At 45.4% G+C, this 23,993-nt stretch overlaps 1 protein-coding gene across 4 annotated transcripts in view; it reads left to right on the top strand.

Moving 5' to 3' along the window:
- The first annotated feature begins 13,924 nt into the window (after positions 1-13,924).
- SH3KBP1 (SH3 domain containing kinase binding protein 1) overlaps positions 13,925-23,993 on the top strand; it is a 357,471-nt gene continuing 347,402 nt past the window's right edge. For all 4 annotated transcript variants that reach the window (XM_023514341.1, XM_003791888.3, XM_023514340.1 and 1 more), the window contains exon 1: positions 13,925-14,233. In XM_023514341.1, coding sequence (XP_023370109.1) covers positions 14,230-14,233 — 4 coding nt within the window. In that variant the 5' untranslated portion in view covers positions 13,925-14,229. The remainder of the gene's footprint in view (positions 14,234-23,993) is intronic.

Below are 23,993 nucleotides of genomic sequence, written 5' to 3'. Positions count from 1 at the left end.
GATCCTCCTGCCTCAGCCTCCCACCCAAGTAGCTGGGACTGTAGGTGCCCACTGCAATACCTGGCTATTTTTTAGAGACGGGGGTCTTGATCCTCCTCTGGCTGGTCTTTAACTCCTAAGCTCAAGCAATCCACTGTCTTCGGCCTCCCAGAGTGCTGGATTAGGGGCATGAGCCACCCCGCCCAACCATCCTCTCGGGTTTAATGTCTGAAGATAACAAGGCTCTTGTCTCCTGCCTGGAGGGATCACTCTGATGGGGTGGGGTCAGTATATGGATGGTGATGCTGTCTCTCTTGAGCCTTGCCTGGACTGTGCTCAGATAAGGGGCTCCCTTGCTGGGTCTGCTGCAGATCCTTATTTGGTGGCTTCCTGCTAAGCCTGTTACCCCTCCCAGAGCAAGCGCCATGAAATGCACATTCCTTTGATGCCTCCTTTCCAGTTCTCCTTGTCTTTGCAGGAGGATTTCCCTCTGGTTTCTTTGCTATCATTTTACCAGAACTTGAGAGGGAGAGATAATAGGCACAAATAGCCAGTGTGCTAGGATTGACCAGAAGTGTGTGTGTGCTTCTTTTTTTTTTTTATTTTTTGTTTTTAGACAAAGTCTCACTTTTCCACCCTCGGTAGAGTCTTGTGGCATCACAGCTCACAGCAACCTTAAACTCCTGGGCTTAAGTGATTCTCTTGCCTCAGCCTCCCAAATAGCTCGGACTACAGGTGCCCACCACAACACCTGGCTATGTTTTAGAGACAGGATCTGGCTCTTGCTCAGGCTGGTCTCGAACTTGTGAGCTAAGGCAATCCATCAGCCTCAGCCTCCCAGAGTGCTAGGATTACAGGTGTGAGCCACTGCGTCTGGCCAGAAGTATGTACTTCTCAGGACTTTGCTACAGATTGTCAAATTAGATGCTGATTTTAAATTCTGGCAATAATTTTAAGTGTGTATTTGTTCAATTAGAGTTAATACTTATTCTAAGATGTTCAAATAAGAAAAAAGTTAAATAGTGAAGGTATAATAAGCTTTGAAGCAACCTTTTCCATTACTAAAATTACGCTCTTTGAAGGAAGTCTGGAATAGTGTCAGACACTATCCTAAGCATTTCACAAGCATTGACCTTGTACAGCCTCATGACAACCTCATGAAATAGATACTATTCTCCCCCATTTACAAATAAGGAACTCGAGGCACCGAGTGGTTAAGAACCCCCCTAAGGTTATGTGCCAGCTAGTACCAGGTGAAGTCTGAATTGATCACAGATACGCTTGTGGCTGCACCCCATGCCTGGCTGGCTCAGAAAACAGGAGGAAAAGGGGTCAATTACAGCTGCCCAGCTCAAGGATGACCTTTAAGCCTTTCGAAGTATTTGTTTGCAAAGTTGTAAATGTATTTTCTAAGTTAAAAGGCAATTGTAAGTGTAGGGGATGTGTGTGTTGTCTGTGTTCCATCACTTAGTGTTATAACATTTTACATGTATCTAGATTTTATACCAAGCAAAACACTCAGGAGAACCCATTGAAATGTGATATTATGACCATTGAATAGAAATTATAAACCATGAAAACAAATTGGGTTGTTTTGTCCAATTTCAGATGATTTCCTCATTTCTAATGGGATGAGACAGAGCTGATTTTACCTTCCCAGGTCTGCTTTCTCCCACTAAAGGACATTGATTGGGCTTGACACTTAGCCTCTCTGAACTCAAGTCCTCTCACTTGTAAGATGGGAATTGTAACACATAACCAATTCTGTTATCAGGAAAATTTGAAAGAGGATAAAATAAGCTCCCAGCTCCTGCTCCCCCATAAATCTGAGTGATCATTATCTTCAGATCGTCTGCTGCCCAGAGAGATGTTTCAAAGACTCACAACACTGTATTTTTAGGTCAGGATGAACCTTTCGTTCCTTTATTTAGGAGCTGGAAAAAGATCTAGTCCAGACCTGGTACAGTGGCTCACACCTGTAATCCTAGCATTCTGGGAGGCCAAGGTGGGTGGATAACTTGAGTTTAGGAGTTCAAGATCAGCCTGAGCAAGAAAGAGACCCCCATCTCTACTAAAAGTAGAGAAAACTAGCCAGGCGTTGTGGCAGGTGCCTATAGTCCCAGCTATTTGGAACCCTAAGGCAGGAGGATCTCCTGAGCTCAGGAGTTTCAGGTTGCTGTGAGCCATGATGATACCACAGTGCTCTACTCAGGGTGACAGAGTGAGACTCTGTCTAAAACACACACACACACACAAGAAAAATGTCTAGTCCCTGTCTGATAGTTTCTTGTGTTGTTTATAGCTGTAGGAGACAGAGGCATATGTGAAACTTCCCAAGATATTTAATTATGAATACATGTCAAAGTTTCATTTCAAGATTCCTTCTTGATTGGGACATTTTCTGGGAAGTGAATGGTTAGATGATCATCGTCAGACTGGACACAAGGAAAAAGAATGTCTGGCCAAACACCAGCTGAGGGGCCTTAGGTCAGCTGAGGGGCAGGGTGGGTGGATGGGAGTGAGTGGTCTCCCTGGGTTTAATCTTATTAAAGAATATCAGAGAATTGCTCTGGCATTTTTAGCAGGAATTCTAATTTCTTTCCAGATGAAGGTTATGAAATAACATTTTCAAAAAGTTCCATTTCAGATAGGTTTAATATTTCACGATCAAATTCATTTTAACAAAAGGTGATTTGAGAATCCTGCAGGGAAAAAAGTAGCCCCTCTTCAAGGTTCTCAATTTCCATTATTATAGCACGAAGGAGGAGTTACCAGCTCAGAAGAATTACAATGATAGTTAGTGGAAATCATCGCATATCTTAGTTAGTATCAGTGCATATTTGAAAAAAAATGGCTGGAGGAATATTCCTTCAAATGTTAACAGTGATTATCAATCATCTCTCCAATAATTGGTAATTGTGAAATTGTGGAAGATTTTCATCTTCTACAATGTGTCTTTAATGTTTTATTTGATTAAAAAAAAAATAATGAGCAGGTATTACTTTGGGGATGACAACGATACAAATATATTTCACAAAACATCAAGTCAGTTTTAGCAGCTCAGGTCTCTGTGTCACTGGCAGCTCCCTCAAGCCCATGTTCATTGCCAAAGACCACTTGTTCATCAAATGGCTGAAGTCAGGTTGGCTCTGAGGAGCTGAGGTACAGAGGTGGTTCTCATGCTTCAGCTGTGTTAGAATCCCCTGAAGGGCTCCTGCTTTGGATGGTCTGGGGTGGGGTCCGCAAAGTGCATCTCTCCCAAGTTCCCACATGCTGCTGCTGGGCTGGGACGACGTGTTAAGAGCTGCTGTGGCACGGGAAAGAAAACTTCAGCAGGGGAATGGAACCCTAGACTCAGGGCTGGCACGCAAAACAAAGAAGATGAACTTCACTTACTTCCTACTTTTGCCTCTGGCTGGCCTGTAATTATTTTTGAGAAGAGGAACTTGATTTGACTGACTCTATTTAATAAGAAGTTGTGCTAGGAAAGGATTGTGTCGTATCTTATTAAGTGAGCACCTGGTTCAGAGACTTTTCAATTAAGTCTTATGGCCTCTGGGGCTTGAAAACCTATCGGAAGTTGAATGTCTGCTTTGGGGGCTTCACGACCTGGAGGAGGCTGTGGCTTCTTACTGTCAGCTCAGGCTACCAGTCTTGGTGTCTCTGAACCCAGAGCTGGTGACATTGAGGGTGATAGGTGCAATATTGATTTCCTGTTTGGGAAACAAGATGGAGGTATTATTAGAGAAAGCAAAACACAGGAAAACCATCCCCACCTGATCCCTTATAATCCACCAATCATAAAGTATTCACTTCTTTTTTGGGTGGTAAAATACTCATAACAAAAAAAATGTTTTGAGAAAGAGTCTCACTCTGTTGCCCTTGGTAGAGTGCCATGATAGCATAGCTCACAGCAACCTCAAACTCTTGGGCTCCAGTGATCCTCTTGCCTCAGCCTCCCAAGTAGCTGGAACTATAGGTGCCCACCACAATGCCCGGCTAATTTTTCTATTTTTAGTAGAGATGGGGTCTCGCTCTTGCTCAGGCTGGTCTCAATAACCATGATAACCAGTAATCTACTTTCTGTCTTTATGGGTTTCCCTGTTCCAGACATTTCATATAAATGAAATCAAACAATAGATGGCTTTTTACAACTGGCTTTGTCACTTAGCATCATATTTTTAAGGGTCAACCATGTTGTAGCATGAATCAGTCCTTCATTCTTTTTTGGATTCACTCTCAGTAAAAGTCAAATTTGAAGTCATTATCTCTGCTATACCCTTACCCCCCAACAAAGACTTTCTTCTCTACATAGTTGATTTCCTCCTCTACCCAGCTTCTCAGCCAGTTAACAAACTATTTCTATTGAACCTGCTGTCATTTTTTTTTTTTTTTGAGACAGAGTCTCACTATGTCACCCTCGGTAGAGTGTTGTGGTGTCACAGCTCACAGCAACCTCCAACTCTTGGGCTTAAGTGATTCTCTTGCCTCAGCCTCCCAGGTGGCTGGAACTACAGGTGCCCGCTCAACGTCAAGCTATTTTTTTTTGTTGTTGTTGTAGTTGTCATCATTGTTGTTTAGCAGGCCCGGGCTGGGTTCGAATCTGCCAGCCCCATTGTAGGTGGCTGGTACCCTAACCACTGAGCAACGGCCCCAAGCTTGAGCCTGCCATGTTTGCTCCTTATCCTCTTCCCAAATCTGCAATCTCCAGATCCTGTCAAGTGTACTTCAAAAACAGCTCTAGAAGGCAACTTCTCCTCTTTGACAGTGTTAATGCCATCATATTTCTTGGTGCCTTTGATATCTCTGTCCTACCCCTGGCCTCTCACCAGCGGGCTCTCCCTTCTCTAGTTCTGCCTTTGCAGAACTCACCAGTTACCATCCTAAAGCCATTAGTTTGCTTACTTATTTATTTAGAGACTGGCAGTGGGGGGGCTGGAAGGGGGTTTACTCTATTGCCCAGGCTGGAGTGCAATTAGCGCAGTCATAGCTCACTGTAGCCTCAAACTCCTGAGCTCAGGTGATCCAAAGTGCTGGGATTACAGGCATGAGCCTCTAGGCCAGTGGTTCTCAACTTTCCTAATGTCGTGGCCCTTTAATACAGGTCCTCTGGGTCGCGACCCACAGTTTGAAAACTGCTGCTCTAGGCTCATCCAGTCAGCTTAGAAACCTGTGCTCTTACCTATTGCCTGCAGGGTCTTATTTGCACTTGGCCTGGCACAGAGACTACTTAGAATCAGATGTTTGGCTGCACTCTGGCCTGTTCTGCACAAGCCCCCTCGAAAACACCATCTGTTCTGCAGACTCTGAGCATTCTCACTTGTTCTTCCCTGTGTCTGGAGTGTTGTGCAAGGTCAGTGCAGCCTGGAGGCCCAGCTCCAATGCAACATGGTCTATGATAGGGCCTCTGAACTGAACTTCTGAAAGTTCAGGGGGAAAATAGAAATTACAGTAGAGCCTCTGTAAGTTAACCACCCAAGGAACCATAACAGACTAGTCAACAGATGGAGGTGGTCAATCTAAGGGACTATGCCTACTGTACTGATATGTACATATGATGCAGTCTGGCCTATGAGAACTAGTCAACTGAAGTGGTAGTCAGTATAGGGAGGGGGTCAACTATGGAGTTTCTACTATATTTTGAAAGTCAATTCTTATTTTAGAATTTTCATTACTGGTGAGATCCAAAGCCCCCTATTGTTAGTTTATCAGTTTTAAAAACTGGCCTGTTAATGTGTCCATAGCAACCCTGGTTCCTATCTGAGTCATGGAGCTACTAATAGAGAAGATATGCTGCATGTGCTAGCTCATACCTATAATCCTAGCACTCTGGGAGGCTGAGGCAGGTGGATTGCTTAAGCTCAGGAGTTCAAGACCAGCCTGAGCAAGAGGAGACCCCTGTCTCTAAAAAAAACTAGCCAGACATTGTGGCAGGTGCCTGTAGTCCCAGCTATTCGGGAAGCTGAGTCCAAGAGTTGGAGGTTGCTGTGAGCTATGAGCCTGGGGCAACAGATTGAGCCACTTTCTCAAACGAAACAAAACAAAACAAAACAAAACAAAAAAGATGCTTCCCAGCCATGAGCATGGTATGTTTTTCCATTTGCTAACATCTTCAGCTATTTCTTTTCTCAGAGTTTCATAATTCTCTTTATGGAGATCTTTCACATCCTTTGTTAGGTACACTCCCAGATATTTCATCTTCTTTGGCACTACTATAAAGGGAATAGAGTCCTTGACTGTTTTTTCAGCTTGACTATTGTTGATGTATATAAATGCTACTGATTTATGAGTATTGATTTTGTATCCTGAGGAGCTGGAACATATTATTCTTAGTCAAATATCTCAAGAATGGAAGAAAAAGTATCCAATGTACTCAATACATTTATGAAACCAATTTATAATTACCCACACTTTCTTATGAAAGCTAGATCACAACTATAGCCCAGGATGAAGGAGAGAGGGATGGGAGGGGAGGAGGAGGTTTGATAGAGGGAAGGTAAATGGTGGGACCATACCTATGGAGCATATTGCAAGGGTACAAGTCAAATTGTCTTAACACAGTAATTAAGTAAATGAGGTGAAAGCTATATTGATTAGTTTGATGTAAGCACTCCAAATTGTATAAAAAATCAACACATTGTACCCCACAAATGCATAAATGTATTCATGATCTATGTGTTTATGACTTAATAAAAGGAAAAAAGATGAATAAATATATATAAATATGTAAAGTAACTATAACAAAAATATCTGGCCTGTTAAGCTGGCACTGTGTCATGTGCCTCAGGAAGCAGAAGCAGGAGAATCCCTTGATCCCCGGAGTTCAAGGCCAGAGTGGGTAACATAGTGAGACCCTATTTCTCTCTCTTGCTCTTAAAAAAGACACCTTGTTGACGTGGCTTATTCCTATGTTAAATACCAATTATTCCATTTAACGTTAACATTTATTACAAAGGTTATTTCATTGTACTATGATTTTAAATTAATATCTGGTGCTTTTGGAGCTTTTTTTTAATTTTCTTTTTAATTATGGAAATGCCCTTCCTTCCACATGACCCCTTGTGATGTTGGTGAAGAGAGGGCCAGCAGGATGGGTAGAAAACAATAAAAACTGTATTTTTGGCTAATCTCCTAGGACTGTTCTCCCAACTTATTATTTTCTTAGACAATGAAGTGCTGCAGGAAGGGTTGCAAAAATGTTCTTGGCAAGTTAGTCTATAGACTGGGGCTCTTTATGTGGATTTTAGATACAGTTCCTATGACTGATCAGCTTTGAAGTTGATAACTCCGGCATTCTTTGGATTTTTAAACAAGAACACCCTATTCCAGATTTATAGCATTGTGGAAGAGTACACCCCACCTTCTAGCTGCTCTCTTTGTGTTTTCCTTTACAAAGTCAGCCTTTTCTACGAATCTTGTACAGAAAATCATGGTGAGCTGTTTTATAAATGATCTATTTCTCTGATGTGATTCATTTCTGTATCTACATAGAGCAGGTAAACCCACTTCTCTTGGATTTGTTGAAAAGGATTTACTGAAAAAGGGAAAGGGGTCATTTCAAGAGAGGTTATCAAGCCGGGTTGACATAATACAGCAAGACATTAGTTATTTCGACAGCTTTTGCTGTAGACATAAGTTATCTTTAGCACAGAATACACAATGCAAAGGAGGAATGGAAAAGCCTCTCTCCAAAGTATCAGCATGTAGCCATCACCACTTGCCAAAAGTGCTGTCTGCTAGGGTTCTCCAATGTAAAGTTACTATTTCCCACATTTTAAATATGAAGACATTTATTTCAGGGACAATACGTCGCTATGCAAATATCCTGTTTCTCCTTGAACTTTCACTCATTAATTTGTGCACCTTAGTTGCCTGTGTAAACTGTTATGGTTGAGGTCTAGTGGTGCCTTTATCTTTTCCTCAATTCATCTACATGTATTAATTGGAATTCCTCAGTAAGGGAGAATTGTCCCTTCTTTCCAATTTATTTCCTTATTTATTCAGCTTTTTAGTTATATCCGTATGGATATAAAGATATTAATTTTATTCTCTGGGTTAAGATCCAATAATACCATTATTTAATTTCTTGCTTGAATTGTTCCAGCTTTAGCCTTCAGGAGGCCTTTCAGGTTGGCTCCTGTGACCTTTTGATGTGTCCTGTCCTTTTTTTTTTTTTTTTTTTAGCATATCTTTACTTTCTGATACTGCTAGCAATGAAAACAATTTTATGGTTGGGGGTCACCACAACATGAGGAACTGTATTAAAGGGTCACGGCATTAGGAAGGTTGAGAACCACTTAGATAGTTCCCATTCCCCAATGCGTTCTATTCTGGTAGAAAAGGGATTTCAGCGGGACAAAGATGTGTTAGACACAATTGTATTTCTCTAGGAATACTCATGAGATGAGTTCACATAATTTGAAATAATGCATTAACTATACTTTTAAAAAATACTCTTGTATTTTTTATAAGAGGCAGGATGAGGAATTTAGACATCTATTCATATCAGCAGCTGGATTTAAATCTTGATATTCACTTCCCTTGTGCTGGTCAGCAAAAGTTTGTCAAAGAAAAAATGAAAGGACAATGGGAACAATTCAGAAGAACTAAATAATAAATAAACAAAATGGAATGTTCATTTTTGTAATTTAGAGAAAATTAAAATGAAAAAAATCTATAGTGCTTTAATAGGATTGACATAACTTCAGTTAAGGCATTAAAATAAGGGCAGAGTTCTTTTTGGCTGGAGACACCCTCTTCCAGTAACTCCCCCAAATGCCGCACACAAAGGGAAAGAGGAGAGGCACCCCCCGGTACATGTTCTCCAGGCCTTTCAGAAAACATGGAGTCGTTCCTTTGGCCACATACATGGGAATCTACAAGAAAGGTGATATTGTAAACATCCAGGGAATGGGTACTGTTCAAAAAGGCCACCCAAATGTCACCGTGGCAAAACTGGAAGTGTCTGCAGTGTTACCCAGCATGCTGCTGGCATTGTTAGAAACAAGTTAAGGGCAAGATTCTTGCCAAGAGGATTCACGTTCGTATTGAGCATATTGAGCACGCTAAGAGCGGAGATAGTTTCCTGAAATGCGTGAAGGAAAAATGATCAGAAAAAGAAGGAAGGCAAAGAAAAGGGATCTGGGTTCGGCTGAAGTGCTGGCCTGCTCCACCCAGAGAAGCCACTCTGTGAGAACCCAGGGAGAGGAGCCTGAGCTGCTGGGCCTACTCCCTGTGAATGCACAGCAAATAGGCGCTCTGTGAGCACATGTGAGAACCAGTGAAAAGGGGCATAAGGTGCCAGAACATATTCCCTGTGAATTCAGGGCATAACAGGCATAGCAGCCTTTGTGACAGTCAATGAAAAGGATCCTGAGCTGCTGGAACCTATATTCCCCATGAATTCATGGCATAATAGGTGTAAAAAGTAAAAGGCTACTATAAAAATAAAATAAGGGCACAGCTCAGGAAGTTTCAAAAATGTTAAGTCTTGCCATCAGTCTTTCTTTTATGAGAAAATGACAAATTTGCCCATGTAGGAAGCACACTCCAGATCAAGGAGCAGGGACACAGCATTCAGGTTCAAGAAGGAAAAGGTATGTCCTGAAATAGATGGAGCCAAAATAGGACTCAAAACTTCAAATGGACCTGTGTGAAGATGGAAAAAACAAATTCAGTGAAAAGATTGTCGTTTCTAAGCAGGACATAAGACAAGCTGCTAATTTTTTTTTTTTCTTTTTGAGCTGCACTGAGGTCAGCCCCAGTGTGCTGGTTTAAGGTGTATTGACCTCTGCAGTGTCTAGGTAAGTTCAGCCATGGTGGGCATCATCAACAAGGTTCAAAGAGGTTTCTTCTTTGTTTTCTTTGCAAGCTATGACCAAAGAATCAAAGACTTTTGACTCATAGCTCTGAGAATGCATGGGGCAGCCAGCCAAGAATCTTTAGCACCCCAGATGCTAGGCTGCTGTGAGTCCAGCTCAGCTATTTCCATGTTGAAACATGCCTACTCACTTTCAGGGGTCTGAGTCACTTCAAAGAGGGTTAAGATGATCCACTGACCCTGGCCTTAATTAAAAAAGACCACCTCTGGTATTGGGGAGACCCTGGATCAGTTCTTCTGGGTGAGGTTTAGGGGAAAAAAAAGTCTCAATAACTGTGGGTTTAGCCGGGCTCTGAGTTTCAGTATTTGTCAACCCTAAGATCATATCATAAGGCTTTATCACCCTAATTAGAACATAGGCTGCCAAGGCCTGTAATGAGTGAGGCATCAGGGTGCCTGGGGCAGAAATAACTCAATTGAGCATTCATCTGTGCCTTCAACACTTCAGGTTTTTCTTTTCTTTTCTTTCTTTCTTTCTTTCTTTTCTTTTTTTTTTTTTTGAGACAGGGTCTCGCTTGTAGCTTAGGCTGGAGTGCAGTGGCTAATTGCACAATCATAGCTTATTGTATAAGGTGACCAGACGTCCCGCTTTTGGCAGGACAGTCCCGATTTTCAACAACAACTTGTTCTGCGTCCCGCGGCGTTTTAAAAAAGTCCCTATTTTTGGAAAGAATGCACGACAAGCTAGGGAACAGTGGGAGAATGGGGAGGGAATATACGGTTTTCCACTGCTGAAAAGGTTAATATAACTCCATTTGGGAATGAAGAGGTTAATGTAACTTCATTTGGAAATGAAAAGGCTAATGTAAACTCCCTACTCCCCTCCAGGGCAAGGTCACCCAGGTGGAATCTGTATCAGAAGGAGACTGCTCCCTCCCTTGCTTCTAGGCAAGGACAATTAGCTCAGAAGGAGCCAAACTGTCTGGAACAAACAAGTAGCCCCTTCCCCCAGAGTAAGGTGACCAGACATCCCGCTTTTGGTGGGACAGTCCTGATTTTTAACAATTTGTCCCGCGTCCAGTGTTTTAAAAAAGTCCAATTTTTGGAAAGAATGCATGACAAGCTAGGGAACATGGGAGAACAGGAAGGGAATATACGGTTTTCAGCTGCCATGTAGCTATTTCACCAGGTTATGAGTTTTATATTATTTTTGTTAATTTTATAATATTAAACTTTAATAATAACAAATAATTGTTGAGAACTGATTATCAAAGTTTGCATTGTTATCAGGCCCAGCCCCCTAAGGCCCTGCCCTCCCCCCTCAATGGTGTCCGGCTTTAACAATGTTAAAATCTGGTCACCTTATTATTGTAGCCTCAAATTCCTGGGCTCAAACTGTCCTCCTGCCTTAGCCTCCTGAGTAGTGGGATTTTGTGACCCTGCCATCACCGTCAGCTAATTTTTTCTTTTATTTTTTGTAGAGACAAGATTTCACTATGTTGCTCAGACTGATGGCCTTGGCTAATTCACAGTCATGATACCACTACTGATCAGCACAGGAGTTTTGCCCTGCTCAGTTTCTGACCTGGACCAGTTCCCCCCTCCTTAGGCAACCTGGTGACCCCTGTTTCCATACTGATGCAGAGCTTAGTGTGGACACTCATGGCATAGCACACTACAACCCAGAACTTCCGGGCTCCAGCGATCCTCCCACCTCAGCCTCCCAAGTAGCTGGGACAAAAGGTGTGTCCATAGGGCAGGTGCAGTGGCTCATACTTGTAATCCTAGCACTCTGGGAGGCTGAGGCTGATGGATTGCTTGAGCTCAGGAGTTTGAGACCAACCTGAGCAAGAGTGAGACTCGGTCTCTATTAAAAGTAGAAAAATTAACTGGGTGTAGTGGTGCATACCTGTAGTGCCTGTAGTCCCAGTTACTCTGGTGGCTGAGGTAAGAGGATCATTTGAGCCCAAGAGCTATGACATACCACAACACTCTGCCCAGGGCAACCGAGTAAGACTCTGTCTAAAAAAAAAAGGTATGTCCATGTGTCCATGGCAGTTACTCAACACTTTAGATTCCTAATCTCCATGTTTCTTTTTTTTTTTTCTTTTTTCAGACAGAGTCTCACTTTGTTGCCCTCTGTAGAGTGCTGGACGTCATAGCTCACAGCAATGTCAAACTCTTGGGCACCACCGATCCTCTTGTTGCAGGAAGACAAGGCCCAATGGAGAGAGAGAGCACCCAAACACCATAGTTATAAGAGGAAGGGCTTTATTCATCCGCCAGGAGCTTACAGCATAGAAGATTTCCAAATGGCCACGCTCCCCAACTGGCTTGGTCTTTCCCTTTTTATTGACAGTCCAAAAGTTCCACCCCACAGGCACCCTTCCCATTGGCCAGTTTGAATCAAGTGGGAGATGCTACTCCAGCCCTACAGAACTACAGGATTTCACAGAACTTGGAAATTTCCAAGTTCCAGGACGTTAAGCCTATAAATTCCCAAGAGCTGAGTCACCATAAAAATGGCCCTGCAGGTGCATCCTCGTGGTCTCCCTGAGAAGACCTGTTCTCCTAGACCTCACCCCTCTCCGGTATCCTCTCTCACTCTTGCATCAGCCTCCTTTAATCCCTTCCTTAGGAGTGCGACATTTATTTCAATCTTGTTAATATTTCAATCTCAGCAGCTGTATAGATGGACCTGTCTGTTGATTTGTCTCCTGTTTAGATTGTTCTGACGCACATGAACAGTATTTAGAAAGATAATGCTACTGACCCCTTGTTGGTAAGACCCTAATTTTGAGGGTTAAAAAGAGAAGGAAACTAATGGGACAGTTATAACTGCATTTTTCTACAAAAATCTCAGGATGTAACCAATTTACAAGACTTGTCTTACCATCATGGGTGTGGTACGGCGGAGGCAGCCCTCTATTGGGTAGGGGGTCAGCTCTTATTTGTTACCTTTGGGCCCACTAACCCCCAACCGCCTCCATTTTGGGGGGCCATTGATCTAACTTCTCTATTGTCTCACTTTCTGCCTGAACATCTCCCATCTATTTCATTATCTCTTCCTACCGCCAGATGGTGGAAAGGGAAAGGGAAAGGGAAATAACTGCCTGGTTAAAAAAAAACAAAAAACCAAAAAAACAAACAAAAAAAAACGTGATGGCAGGCAGAGCATCTATGGTGAAAGGTGTGGTGGTGAATGGACCCAAAAAGGAGCTTGTGAGCTGTCCACGAATTCCCGCGAATTTCTTCTTGGCATTTTAGCTCTCACTCAAGGTGGGCTGTCCATGTCTGAGGGTCAATATGACACAACGATGCCAGTTGGGGAGGGAGCCAGTCCTGTTTCAGCAGATTCCTGGGAACATCTCCTGAGCAAATGAACCCCCTCGCTCAAGCACAGGGCGCGTGCAGGGTTAGAAGCGTCTGTGCCAGGCGATGCGCCCTACCGGGCCCACTGCGGCCCCCTCTGTCTTTCCCATCTCAATCCCTTCACCTCCTCGGTGCGGCACCTGGCCCGCCTGCCTTCCTACGCCGCAGCGAAGGCACGCAGCGCTTCTCTCCCTTCACAGGGACCCTTTTCCTTCCCTCTCACCAGCCTCCTCTGTGAAGCCTTATCCTGGATCGCCTCACGGCCCGGTGTCACTTGCCATCCTCCTCAGCAGGTGTTCGGTTCCTTACCTGTCTACAGTCTCTGCTCCCCCCAGCCCGTCCTCCGCCTTCCTCGCCCTCCCCCGGTCAGCCCCCTTCTCCTCCACGTGCCCCTCCACTCCCAGCCCCCTCCCCCACCCCCACGGACCCCTCAATTTTCTCCGGTCTCGAGGAGTCTCGCGGCATTTCCCGGGGCGTTAGCCCAGGGCTGCGGGTGAGGGGCAGCGGCGCGGAGTTGTCCCCCCGGACCGGCGGTGAGCGGGTGCAGGAGCGCCTCAGCCGCAGGGACGCCCCCGGCGCCTGCCGCTCCCGGCCCCGCCCCTCCCGGCCCCGCCCCTCCCTGGCCCCGCCCCCGCTCCGGCGGCCTCGGGTCCCCGGCAGGCGGAGCCGCAGGAGCATCGCAGCGGCCGCGGTGAGGAGGAGGGGAGAGCGGGCGGCGCGGCCGCGGCTGCCGGGCGCTGGGCTGGGCGGCGCTTTTTTTTTTTTTTCGCAATTTCCACTCGCGGAGAGCAGGAAACCCGGCGCAGCCGGGCGCAGCGGGCCGCGATGCAGCAGCAGCAGGAGGAGTCGCCCCGGGGCAGCAGCGACAGCAGCAGCAGAGGCAGCAGCGGGCGGCGCTGAGCCGCCGCCGCCGCCACTGAGGAAAAAGCCGGCCCAACCGCCGCCGCGTCCAGACCCGTGCGCCCCGATCCCGGCGTCCTGATCCCGGCGCCCCGACCCCCACGCCCGCCTCCGCCAACTTTCTCGCTGCCTCGGCGGCCCCGCCGAGTTCGACGCCAATGGGTGAGTGAGGGGCCGCCCGCGCCCAAGCGCCCACCTCAGCCTGGGGGCGGCGCTCCCGTCCCAGAACCGCGGAGCCCGGGACTGCTCCCCGGGGTAGGGCCCCGGAGTGTGACACCGCAGTGGGCGATCTCGTCTGCCTTACTCACCCCCTTCACACCCACTTGCGCTGGTGTCCCTGCCCAGACCGTGCGTGGCGCCGATGGGAACCGCGGGGGCCAGGGTGGAGGATCGCGGGGGCTGGCCCCGGGCGTCTCGGGCTGAGGGATGCAGGGGGTGTGGTTGGTTTTTCGGGTGGGCGGGGAGAGTTTTGTCTTGGCCATTTTTTTCACCCAAGCTCGCCTCCTCTGCGCTACAGACGCGGGTACCCGGACCTGGTGGGCACCGGCCATGCGCGGGGCTCACGGTGCCAGCTTGGCCCTGCCTCAGGGGAAGCTGGAATCTCGGGGTCTTGGGGGGCTGGGTTGCTTTTGCGGGGGACTGATGGGGGTGGAGGAGGGCGTCGGGAAACGCCCCAGTACCCAGCTTAGAGCGCCGTCCCGGGTCTTAAGCTCCTGACGTGCCTCCCTTGGCGTCCCCCTTCCTCTTGGCCCTGACCTGCCTTCCTCCAGCCTGGCAAGCTCTCCACTCCGTGATGCCCAAAGGCCACTTCCCATACCCTCTTCTAAGTCTGCAGGGTCAGAGAACTGTAAGTGGTGATCCGGTCCTTGATTTACTGAGCAAACATCAGTTCCAAGTAGGCAACTAACCGTTAGACCTCCTGGGTCACATTTGGTATACACCCTGGAGTATTGGAACCACCTTGCTGCCCAGAGGAGCTGGCACTTTATTGGGCAGACGGCGGGTGATTGTCTGGGCTACTAAATGTTTGGTCTACCTAGGTAATATTCTTGTTGACAGCTGGCCTCTGTTTTTCATGCTTCTGGCAGATTATTTTTGTGTGTCCCTAGGCCAAGCATAGAAAGGCTGTAGATTATAATAAATTAATAAAGCGAGACCTTTCTGTGTTCAGGTAATAGGATTTGATAGTGATAGGGGAGCAGTCGTAGGAAACCCATGAAGACAGAAGCACTGGCAAAGGGGAGGTTTAACCTAATCAGTTGTTGACAGGCAAAGTTAAAATCCCATTTGTGGTTATTTGCCAAAACGGTTTTCTTTCCTAAAGTGATGGTAATCTAATGGCGTCTCAGCATAAATGTTGCTTTTTTCACGGTGCCCTTCCCAGATTCCCATGGCACCCCTGTCTAAATTAGTTCCTGTTACCTTTTCTCATACAGTGCCTTTTTTTCATAGCGGTATTATGCATTTGAGTTTAACACTTATCTTCCCTACTGTAAGCACTAGGACCATAGGGGCAGTGCTGTGTTGCGTGTTTTGCTCAGCACTGTTTTGTTTTGTTATGTTTTGGGGTGTCTGGCACAGGGCACACCCTAAATAAATATTTGTTGCATGAGTGAATGAATGAATGGTATGAAATCTTCCTACTCTGTGGAAGACAAAACACTTAACTCAAATTCTTGGTTTGCTTTGGCCCCTGATAAGATTTATTCGTTCATGGACAAAAGTATATACTTTAACCTTACAGGTCACTTTAGTAACGGATTAATTTCTTCTGAAGTAATAAAGAATTCTCTTGGTGACCCACCTTTTGTTTTGGGTGGTCACCAGGAAGATTATATACACAAAAAAGTTAGATCCAAATGTCCTCTCCAGTGTCTATGTGCTTTTTATATCCCAGTGACAAGGGGACTGAGTCCCATATAAGAAAAAAACAGATCTGTTGTTTATCATTCAGCTCTGAACTGTTTTCATTTTTCAGAACCTCCTAAGAAAATTAGTGCTTATAGTCCTTTCAAGCTTCATCTTTACTATAACGGTTATACTGAGTGTAACCATTATTGGGTGGGAGAAGGAGGCAGAAATTGATTTTCCTTTATTTCGGAAGTTAATTCTCAGAAGTGATAAGATTGAAATGAATGTCACTTGATTCATTATGTTTATAGTGGGATTTAAGGTGCCTGTAGTAGTTTGTGGCTAAAGATCACCCACTCTTTTTGAATGGATATTCAGCAATGTATTTGTGACGAAGTGAAATATTTAACAATTGAGTCTATATGCCTTCCAATGGAGTGACCTAATAGTGGGGAGGTTGTGTGTATGTAGAATCACACTCCTTCCCCCCAAGTCTCTGGTTTTCAGAAAATTTATCCTTTTTATCAATTTGATGCAATTATCTTGTTTTGTTTTTCTTTAGAGACAAAGTCCTGCTATATTGAGTAGGCTAGACTCAAATTCCTGGGTTCAGGGTGGCGCCTGTAGCTCAAAGGAGTAGGGGGCCGGCCCCATATGCTGGAGGTGGCAGATTCAAACCCAGCCTCAGCCAAAAACTGCAAAAAAAAAAAAATTCCTGGGTTCAAGCCATCCTCCTACCTCTGCCTCTCAAGTAACTGGGACTACAAGCACATGTCATTAACCCTGGCTATGATACACTTGGATTGTTACCTGGTCTGATAATGATTTTTCATGGATAATACTGTTAAATTGTATATTACAGTCTTTGATTTGAAAAATAACTGACCCTAACCCTGAAACTAAGTTGGTGCATTGCAAAACAGCCTCTTACAAAAGCTCTTCAGAACGTGCCCTCTGAACTTGCTGGGAGATGCCTACAGTGCCAGACATAGGGAAAGCCTCTTATAATTACAATTGCACAAATATTATTATGACCCAAATCTGTGAGTAGTGAAGGGTTTGCAAGCCCAGAAAATTGTTTCTGTTTAAAGAATTGCAGAGTAACAACAAAATATGAACAGTTTTTAGCAATGTATCATGTCAGTAGTAGACGGCTTTATGCTGAACTAAAGTTAAAATGAACATAATGTTGCCTTCCACAAACAAAGCCTTGAGTTAGAAAAGGAAGAAGAGGCTTCCAGTTTTAATGTACACGACCACCGACCACCGTTACTGCTTCCATCCAGTTTGTCACATGCAAAACCTTGCTGTGGTCTTGGTTGCAAGATGTTGATTATTCTCTCACTGCTTCTGTTCATTTTGCATTACTGACATTCAGCTATCAGCTCTTGTATTTGTAGTTGTTTTAAAATATGCTGCATGCAGTGGTCAGCATTTGTGATTTTACCCATCTGTCCTATATTTTTTGATTGCCTGCATTGTGCCAGGCATTGTGCTAGGAACAGGTGCACACAGACCTGCCAGCTTGGGCTTCTCAGTCTAATGGAGGATGGCTTGAATATGATCCTCATGGCTAATATGTAACTAAAAGCCATGGTAGGGCTCATGAAATAAGAGCAGAGAAGGGACATCTAACTTAGGCTGGAGAGGGGTAGGGACAATGTCTTTGAGGACACTGTGGTTGAGCAAAAATCTGAATGTTGAGTGTAAGTCATCACTACCCTCTAGCCACACACCTGGAATCGAACAAGCTAGGTTTCCTCTTTGCAGAGAGGGAGAACAGAAACCATGGGAACCAGGGGTTGGAGTATCTCAAGAAGGTTTGAGAAAGCACGACTTAGAGGACTTGCACCTGTGTCAGTGGTTTTAGACAGTGGTTAAGGAAGCCGGAGTTGCTCTGGCTTGAATGCTGCCAGGGTAATTCTGTCACTGGGTGTCTTAACAAATGTTCTTTAATAGCAGAGAAAATTAGAGCCAGGCTGCAGCCAGGTTGGAAAAGCAGAAGCAGTCGGTTTTATTAGCCAGGATTGGGGGATGTTTGGTCACATTTGTGGTGTGGACCGGGTTCATGTTTTGTCCGTGTTCAGACATGATCATGAAGGGGTCAGGTTTGGTCTTCTGGTCACAGAGTGGCCTTGCCTGATGTTGGAGTTCTGGGGACATTTTCTGTTGAATAGGACACTCAGGCCCAGCAGTGAGTGCCCCACCGGCAGGTCTGCTCTTTCTCCTCTGAGTTAACTACGTGATGAGTAGGGAATAGGAGGCAATGAGGGAGGAGAACAGCTTTCTAGGTATATTTTGAAGCTACTTATTTTTATTTTTATTTTTTAATATATCTTTTTCTTGGCAGAAGCGGAGGGGGTGGGAAAGAAGGGTGATACCAAATGAGACTAAACCAATCAGGGGTGGGAAAGGGTGATACCAACTGAGATTAGGACAACCTATCACCCATTAGTAGTTAGTAGTGTCTAAGGCAGAAGCTGGGAGGAAGAAGGGTGATATCAACTGGGACTAATCCAATCACCCATTAGGAGTAGGTGGTACAGTCCAAGGCAGCAGTGGCAGGGAAGAAGGGTGATACCAACTGAGACTAAAGACTATTAAAAGTAGTTGGTAGAGGCTCCACATCTGTGGCTCAAGCAGCTAAGGTGCCAGACACATACACCTGAGCTCGTGGATTCGAATCTAGCCCAGGCCTGCCAAACAACGACGGCTGCAACCAAAAAAAAAAAAAGAAAAAAAAAATATATATATATCTGGGTGTTGTGGTGGGCGCCTGTAGTCCCAACTACTTGGGAGGTGGAGGCAGAATTGCTAGAGCCCAGGAGTTGGAGGTTGCTATGAGCTGTGATGCTGAGAGAAGATACCGGAGAGGGGTGAGGTCTGGGAGAACAGGTCTTCTCAGGTAGACCACGAGGATGCACCTGCAGGGCCATTTTTATGGTGACTCAGCTCTTGGGAATTTATAGGCTTAACTCTCTGGAACTTGGAAATTTCCAAGTGCTGTGAAATGCTGTAGTTCTGTAGGGGCTGGAGTAGCATCTCCCACTTGATTCAAACTGGCCAATGGGAAGGGTGCCTGTGGGGTGGAACTTTTTGACTGTCAATAAAAAGGGAAAGAGCAAGCCAGTCTGATCGTGGCCATTCGGAAATCTTCTATGCTGTAAGCTCCTGGCGGATGAATAAAGCCCTTCCTCTTATAACTATGGTGTTTAGGTGCTCTTTCTCTCCATTGGGCCTCGTCTTCCTCCAACAATGCCACTGCACTCTACCCAGGGCGTCAGCTTGAGGCAAAAAAAAAAAAAAGTAGTTGGTAGAGTCCAAGGCAGAAGAGGGGGTGGAAAGGGGGATACCAACTGAGACAAGGACAACCAGTCACCCATTAGGAGTAGTTGGTACACTCCAAGGCAGAAGTGGGGTGGAAGAAGGGTGATACCAACTGAGACTAGGGCAACCAATCACCCATTAGGAGTAGTTGGTAGAGTCCAATACAGAAGAGAGGGAGGAAGAAGGGTGATACCAACCAATCACCGATTAGAAGTAGTTGGTAGAGTCCAAGGTGGAGGCAGGAGAATTGCTTGAGCCCAAGTGTTGGAGGTTGCTATGAGCTGTGATGCCACTGCACTCTACCCAGGGCGTCAGCTTGAGGCAAAAAAAAAAAAAAAAAAGTAGTTGGTAGAGTCCAAGGCAGAAGGGGGGTGGTGGAAAGGGGGATACCAACTGAGACAAGGACAACCAGTCACCCATTAGGAGTAGTTGGTAAAGTCCAAGGCAGAAGGGAAGAAGGGTGATACCAACTGAGACTAAACCATTAGGCAACCAGTCACCCATTAGGAGTAGTTGGTACACTCCAAGGCAGAAGCGGGGTGGAAGAAGGGTGATACCAACTGAGACTCAACCAATCACCCATTAGGAGTAGTTGGTAGAGTCCAATACAGAAGAGGAGGAGGAAGAAGGGTGATACCAACCAATCACCCATTAGAAGTAGTTGGTAGAGTCCAAGGCAGAAGGTTGGGGGGGGGTAGGAGAGGAAGGGTGATACCAACTGAGAGTAAACCAATCACTCCTTAGGAGTAGTTGGTAGAGTCCAAGGCAGAAGGGAGGGGGACAACCAATCACCCATTAGGAGTAGTTGGTAGAATCCAAGGCAGTGGGGTGAGGGGAAGAACAGGGATACCAATTGAGACTAGGACAACCACCCAATAGGATTAGTTGGTAAAGTGAAGGCAGAAGAAGGGTGATACCAACTGATACTAAACCACTAACCCATTATAAGTAGCTGGTAGAGTCCAAAGCAGAAGTGTGGGGGGGGGAGGTTGATACCAATCACCCATTAGGAGTAGTTGATAGATTCCAAGGCAGAAGCCAATAAGAGTAAGACCAACTGAGACTTAACCACTCACCCATTCCTGAGGCTACTTTCTTAATATGAGCCCGCTTTACTCTGAACTGTGCTCAGCATTAAGCAAAATGAGGAACTGAAGTATTATACCAATGGAAGAGAGAGTAACAGAAGTTGGGCTCTCGATGGGAAAGATGCAAACCAGGAAAATACTAGAATCTTTAGTGTTAGAGAAGGAGAACCTCTAATGTATTGGTTCTCAGAGTGTGGTGCCCAGATGGGCAGCATCAGCTTCGGCTGGGATTCCTTTAGAGATATAAAATTCTCTGGGTTTATCTCAGTGGATCTAATGAATCAGGAACTCTGGGGTGGGGCCCAGCAATCTGCATTTTGTTTACTTATTTATTTATTTTAAGATAGAGTCTCATTCTGTCACCCTGGGTAGAGTCTTGTGGTATCATAGCTCACAGGAACCTCAAACTCTTGGGCTTGAGCAGTCCTCTTGTCTTAGCCTCCTAGTAGCTGGGAAGCTGGGACTATAGGCTTTCACCACTATGTTAGGCTAGTTTTTTTTTTCTTTCTGTTTTTAGTAGAGATAGGGTCTCTTGCTCAGGCTGTTCTCAAACTCTTGTGAGCTCAAGCAATCCCCCCACCTTGGCTTCTCTGAGTGCTAGAATTACCGGAAGGAGCCACTGTGCCTGTCCAGTAATTTTCATTTTAATGAGCCTCCAGGTGGTTCTGATGCAGGGTCAAGTGTAGAAACTCCTTGCCTTACAGATGGTAAAGCCCAGGTCCAGAGCTCATGGTTCATTGGGGCATACAAGGCACTTTGTTCATAAAGCAAGATGCTGTTATAAGTGACACATGACCTTAGAGAAAAACATATCCCTAGTTCAAACAAACTTCTTATGGAGTTAAGGAAGTATAGTGTGGGTTCTTTCATGAATCCAGTCTAAGCCAGACCTCCAACACCTGCACATAATGGCACTAACCAGCTGATCTCAGTGTTAGTGTCTGAGATTTCTACCAGAGTATCACACAGCCCCCCACCATCTTTTCTCTCCATCCTCTTTTTTTTTTTTTTGAGACAGAGCCTCAAGCTGTCCCCCTGGGTAGAGTGCCGTGGCATTACAGCTCACAGCAACCTCCAGCTCCTGGGCTCAAGCGAGTCTCCTGCCTCCGCCTCCCAAGTAGCTGGGACCACAGGTGCCCACCACAATGCCCGGCTATTTTTTGGTTGCAGCCATCATTGTTGTTTGGCGGGTCCGGGCTGGGGATTCGAACCCGCCACCTTAGGTGTACGTGGCTGGTGCCTTAGCCGGTTGAGCTATAGGCGCCGAGCCTCTCTCCATCCTCTTTAGAAGTGACTTTAGAGTATACTGTTAGCATTATTCTGGTTTTTGATATTTGTTCATGATTTTCCATACCTGGTACCTATATTAATTTGTTATTGCTGCTGTAACTAACACGAAATTGGTGCCTTAAGACATCACAAGTTTATCTGTCGTTAGGCTAAAATCAAGATGTCAACAGGGCCAAATTCTTTCTGGAGGCTTTGGGAGACAATCCTTGTCATTGCCTTTCCCAGCTTCCAGCGTCTGCTTGCATTCCTTGGCTTGTAGCCTCTTCCTCCATCTTCCAAGCCAGCAATGGCCTGTCAGGATTATAATTCATAATCTCCCACTCACTTCATGTAGGTGTGTCCTAGACACCTGAAACCAAGCATGTTGCAAGCTAGGCTCAGCAGTCCTCTCTTCCTTCCCATTGTGTTGAGGGTATTCCTATCTTTGCTGTCACATCCATAGGCATGCTGCTGTGTGCCTTTCCTCTTGTTCCATTGCCTCTCCCCTTTCCCAGCCCCTCCCAATCTACATCAAGGCCAAATGTTTCTGGAATTGGCCCCATGTGTCTACCCTTCTGCAAATGCTTAGAGCCTGAACGTCTTAGTGGAGCCTTGATGAAGCTCAGCAGCCACCTGATAAACGCCTTCTCTCATTCCATGTTTTAGTCTTCGACCACCTAGTTCCCTCAGTGGGGAATGGATGTCATTCTCTTCTCAGCCTTGTGACCTACCCTTATTAGTTTCCTATTGTTATTGTAACCAATTACTACAAACCTAGTGGCTTGAAACAACACAGAAGTATACTCTTATCCGGGGGTCAGAAGTTCAAAATGGGTTTTATTAGGTCGATATCAAGGTGGCAGCAGGGCTGCATTCCTTCTGGAGGAATCCATTTCCTTACCTTGTCTAGCTTCTAGAGGCTGCCTGTGTTTCCTTAACTCCTGAATGTGTCACTCCAATCCCGGCTTCTGATCACACATCTCCTTCTAGCTTCCGCAGCACTGCCTGCATTGCTTTTATGAAAATGGTTGTTTTACATTGTGCCCAAGTAGGCAATCCAGGATGTCCTTCCATTCTCAATAGTCTTAACTTAATCACACTTGCAAAGTCCCTTTTGTCGTGTAAGGGAACATATACACAGGTTCTGGGGATTAGGATGTGGACATCTTTGGGGGCCCATTATTCAGCCTACTGTACCCCTTGTTCATTTTTTGAAGCCTGCTCCAAAGGTATGCTATACAACACTTCATCTTGTATTAAGCCTGTTCATCTCCAACTGGTCTCCAACTGCCAATTCCATTGCCCTGGCACATTGCCTGGCATGCAGGAAGCACCATATGCTAATGAATGAATGAATAACCCTTTCACCCAAGTTTGGTTACTACTTGTGATTCTATGAGGCTATGGGCTGCCAGGAGTGAGTGTGACTGTAAAGTTCCCTGGGCAGAGCATGTTGACAAGGTCTGTTTGCTGACAGTTTATGGTGGCCCACACCACAGTAGGTGAGAAGAGCGATGCCACACATGTCACATGGCTTCTTCAACAAAGAATAGTAAATTTCAAGATAGGAAATTCTGGCAGTGGATTTCAACTGGGAGTTTCCCCTCTTTTAGAAGGGAACACTTGGCAGTGTCTAGAGACACTTTTGCTTGTTACAGCTAGGGGAAAGGGGTCAGTCTACTGACATCTAGTGAGCAGAGGTCGGGGACACTACTAAATGTCCTACGCTGCACAGGACAATCCCTTACAACAGAGTTATCTGGCCCCAAAAGTCAGCCATGCCAAGGTTGAGGAAGCCTGTGCTGAGGGCACCTCAGCATCTTAATAACACAGATGGTTGGAGCGTCATTTCCATACTTCAGTGGCAGCCCTTCTGCAACATAAGGTTTTCTTCTGTTGCCACAGTCTTCATTTTATGAATGAACCTAGAAGTCATTAGAGAGCAGGAGTCTTTGGCACTGTCTTTCACCATTTTGTTCTTGGAGTGGAGAGTGTCTTATTACAACTGTTGCTCTTCTTCTGTTGATACCTAGGTCTTTAAACTGGGGAGAGGTGGGCACTAAGTTGTTACGCTTGTTTCTTATGGAGTTTGGCTCCCCTGATATTTTGCCTTTCTGGTGGGATATGCTTTTATGTGGGGAGACAGGTGATGGGTCCTTCTGCCTCTCACATATTGGTTGGTCCCTGGATTCAAAGTGCTGGAATAGTCTTTGGCAGTCATGGCCCTGTCATCACTAAGAGAGGCAGAGTGATGTCCCCTAGTGGCAGAACCCAACTTCCTTTCAATAGGAAAGAACCAGCCCTGAATTATGGCAAAATATATATAACAAAATTTGCTATTTTTTCCTTTTTTCACTCCTGTTTTTATTTTTATTTTTTTTTTTTTT

The sequence above is a fragment of the Otolemur garnettii genome, unplaced genomic scaffold (assembly GCF_000181295.1).
Source record: "Otolemur garnettii isolate 467f Iridium unplaced genomic scaffold, OtoGar3 scaffold00051, whole genome shotgun sequence".
Taxonomy (NCBI): domain Eukaryota; kingdom Metazoa; phylum Chordata; class Mammalia; order Primates; family Galagidae; genus Otolemur; species Otolemur garnettii.
This window is presented reverse-complemented; position numbering and strand designations above follow the sequence as displayed.